At 32.7% G+C, this 2,500-nt stretch overlaps 1 protein-coding gene across 4 annotated transcripts in view; it reads right to left on the bottom strand.

The window, feature by feature from the left end:
* Positions 1–108: 108 nt before the first annotated feature.
* The window catches only part of LOC125032910 (2'-deoxynucleoside 5'-phosphate N-hydrolase 1-like), a 6,428-nt gene continuing 4,036 nt past the window's right edge, over positions 109–2,500 (bottom strand). For 3 of the 4 annotated variants that reach the window (XM_047624305.1, XM_047624303.1, XM_047624302.1), the window contains exons 2-5: positions 1,763–1,938; positions 1,434–1,496; positions 997–1,107; positions 109–543 (exon numbers count right to left, since the gene is read on the bottom strand). In XM_047624305.1, the coding sequence (XP_047480261.1) occupies positions 383–543; positions 997–1,107; positions 1,434–1,496; positions 1,763–1,922 (495 nt within the window). In that variant the 5' untranslated portion in view covers positions 1,923–1,938 and the 3' untranslated portion in view covers positions 109–382. Of the gene's footprint in view, positions 544–996; positions 1,108–1,433; positions 1,497–1,762; positions 1,939–2,294; positions 2,316–2,500 lie in introns of those variants that run through there. The other variant, XM_047624304.1, reaches the window with a different exon arrangement.

The following is a 2,500-nucleotide window of genomic DNA, read 5'->3' as shown; positions in this document are numbered from 1 at the left end:
AATGTTGATTTACAGTTTCAGTATTTTTATGATTGCAATATACTCTCAACAAATAAAACTACATCAGAATTGCAATTCTAGTCAAGAATTACTAATCAAAGTACTTCCTAAAGTTTACATGTTTATTTTTCTTTAACAATACAGTGGATTTTGACAAAAAAAATGTGCTACCAAAATATTAACATTATTTCTAATGCACATCAGAAAACAATTTTCTGATTTAAACATTGTTACATTTTAACAAAGAACTGCATCTTAATAGCATTTTTCTCATAATGAAGTACATTAAGAGTACATCAAATACTGTGTCCCATCTGAAGAAATTTTGAGTAACCGATATGAAAGCACTTTGTTAACCTTTTCAGAAATTACTAGATATGATCTACATTGGTTCGTAACTTTTCCAGTCAAGGCTGTTCTTCCTATCTCGACGCACAAAGTTCTGGAAGAAATCATCGAAGATAGCAGGGAGGTCTTCTTCTTTGTAGTCCTTAGTGGTAAAACAGCCATCCTTCTCTGCCCCTCGGACCATTGCTGACAGTCCTGTAAATTGGAAAAGAATTCATCACTTCATTTTCTTTAACATTGGCAGAAATATGTACTATACAAAAAAATGACAATAATACAGGGTACTAAAACTGAAAATAAATCTATAATAAAATTAATTATCATGACTACAATAACAAAAAAATAGCAAATGAAATAAATCCTTCAAGGCATAAAAAAATATGGTAGAGGCATGAAAGGAACTGGAGATGAAAAAAAAAAAGGATGAGGAAAAGGAGAAAATGGAAAAAAAAAGAACAAGAAGGAGAAAACAGAAGAATGAAGAGATAAAATAGGAAAAGAAACATGAGAAGAAAACTGTGCTATAAGAAAATGGAGAAGGTACAGAAAATTGGGGAAAATACAACAAGAGAAAAGCAAAGAAAATGTGATCTTAACCTTTACTCTCTCCTTCTACCTCTCCAAAATACAATAAACACAATAACTTACTCTTCTCTGGCTGAGGTCTATACAAGCAGAGGATCTTCTTATTCATTGCCACACCACGGCCAAGCTCAAATCCAACACCAAGTGATGGCTGCGTTACTTCTGCAACAATTGCTGCACGGGAAAGAAAAAACTGCTTGAAAGCCAGATTTAAATTCTATTATATATCTAATTTGTTTACATTTAACTCCTTCTCTTTTAATGGATCTAACATGCTTACTCTGTTTTCTAAACTTAAATTCATTTTTCTCTCTCTCTCTCTCTCTCTCTCTCTCTCTCTCTCTCTCTCTCTCTCTCTCTCTCTCTCTCTCTCTCTCTCTCTCTCTCTCTCTCTCTCTCTCTCTCACTTTTAATTGCTCATGATTTCCCTCTCCTTCTGTTATATATTACTTTTATAATCTTATAATCAATGAAATCATGAATTTTTGAGCATTTCTTACCATGGCATTCCTCTAGTAAGCTCATATCTCGATCATAGATATCCTTATCAGTTTTTGCCTTTCCTGTGGAAAAGTGACATTATTAGAACATTACAATAGAAAAGATAAAAATACATATTTTTCCTAGAGACATTTTAATACAGTATAATGCCTTCTATACTGTTCACTGAAAATATATTCACTATGTTTGGCAATAGTTTGTTCCCATCAAAAGTAAAATCAAAATCCCCTGATATCTTTTTCTCACACAAACGAAATCCTTATGTTTAAACAAAGAACTTTATAAATAACTTTTTTTAACCAGAAAAAAATAGTTTTAAAATAATAACCTTCTTCAGTTGAATCTTTCGTCAGATTTGGATCAGCCACAAAAGGTGTCAACACAGTGCCATACTTTCCGAGCATCTCCACAATGCGGCCATAGATCTCCACATCTCCTCGGCCAGCTCGGATGCTGCCACAGAAGTAGACCTTTAGACCTGTTGCCATGGCTTTGTTTTCTTCACTGAGGAAAAAAATGCAAGTAAAGGTATTGTGAGTGAAATAAAATCTATTCTTAAATATATTGGTTTTCTTATTTTCTTTTCCAGTGAAAATTGCTGATTACCTCATTTACAAAATTACCATTGCTTATAGATCACAAATGACTAATGTTTAAAAAATCACAGCTAAAGCAACAGCCATTGCATTATGCTTGAGGTATCCGTTGTAAAGAATATACAGATTACTATTGCACATAGGGGATAAAAACCTCGACAACATGTGTATTTACTTGTCTTATGTATAGAAAATGTTGATAATTTACAACACAAACTCTAATCCATACAGTGGTTATCTAGATCTAAAATGTAAAATACTTACCATGCAAAAAGTATTTGGATATACTTGGAATTCAACCATTATTTCCAAACTGACGATCAGATCAATATTTCAAGTACCAAATACTAAGTAAAGCTATCCTGGACTGCCACTGATGACATACACTTTCACACAGTAATAAAGACAGGCTCATGGTTTTCTTTCTTTATAAAGTATACCTAACACCTTGGCTTATCTGTTAATCTGGA

Source organism: Penaeus chinensis, chromosome 15 (assembly GCF_019202785.1).
Source record: "Penaeus chinensis breed Huanghai No. 1 chromosome 15, ASM1920278v2, whole genome shotgun sequence".
Lineage (NCBI taxonomy): Eukaryota > Metazoa > Arthropoda > Malacostraca > Decapoda > Penaeidae > Penaeus > Penaeus chinensis.
Note: the sequence above shows the minus strand (reverse complement) of the source record. Positions and strands in the feature narration are given on the sequence as shown.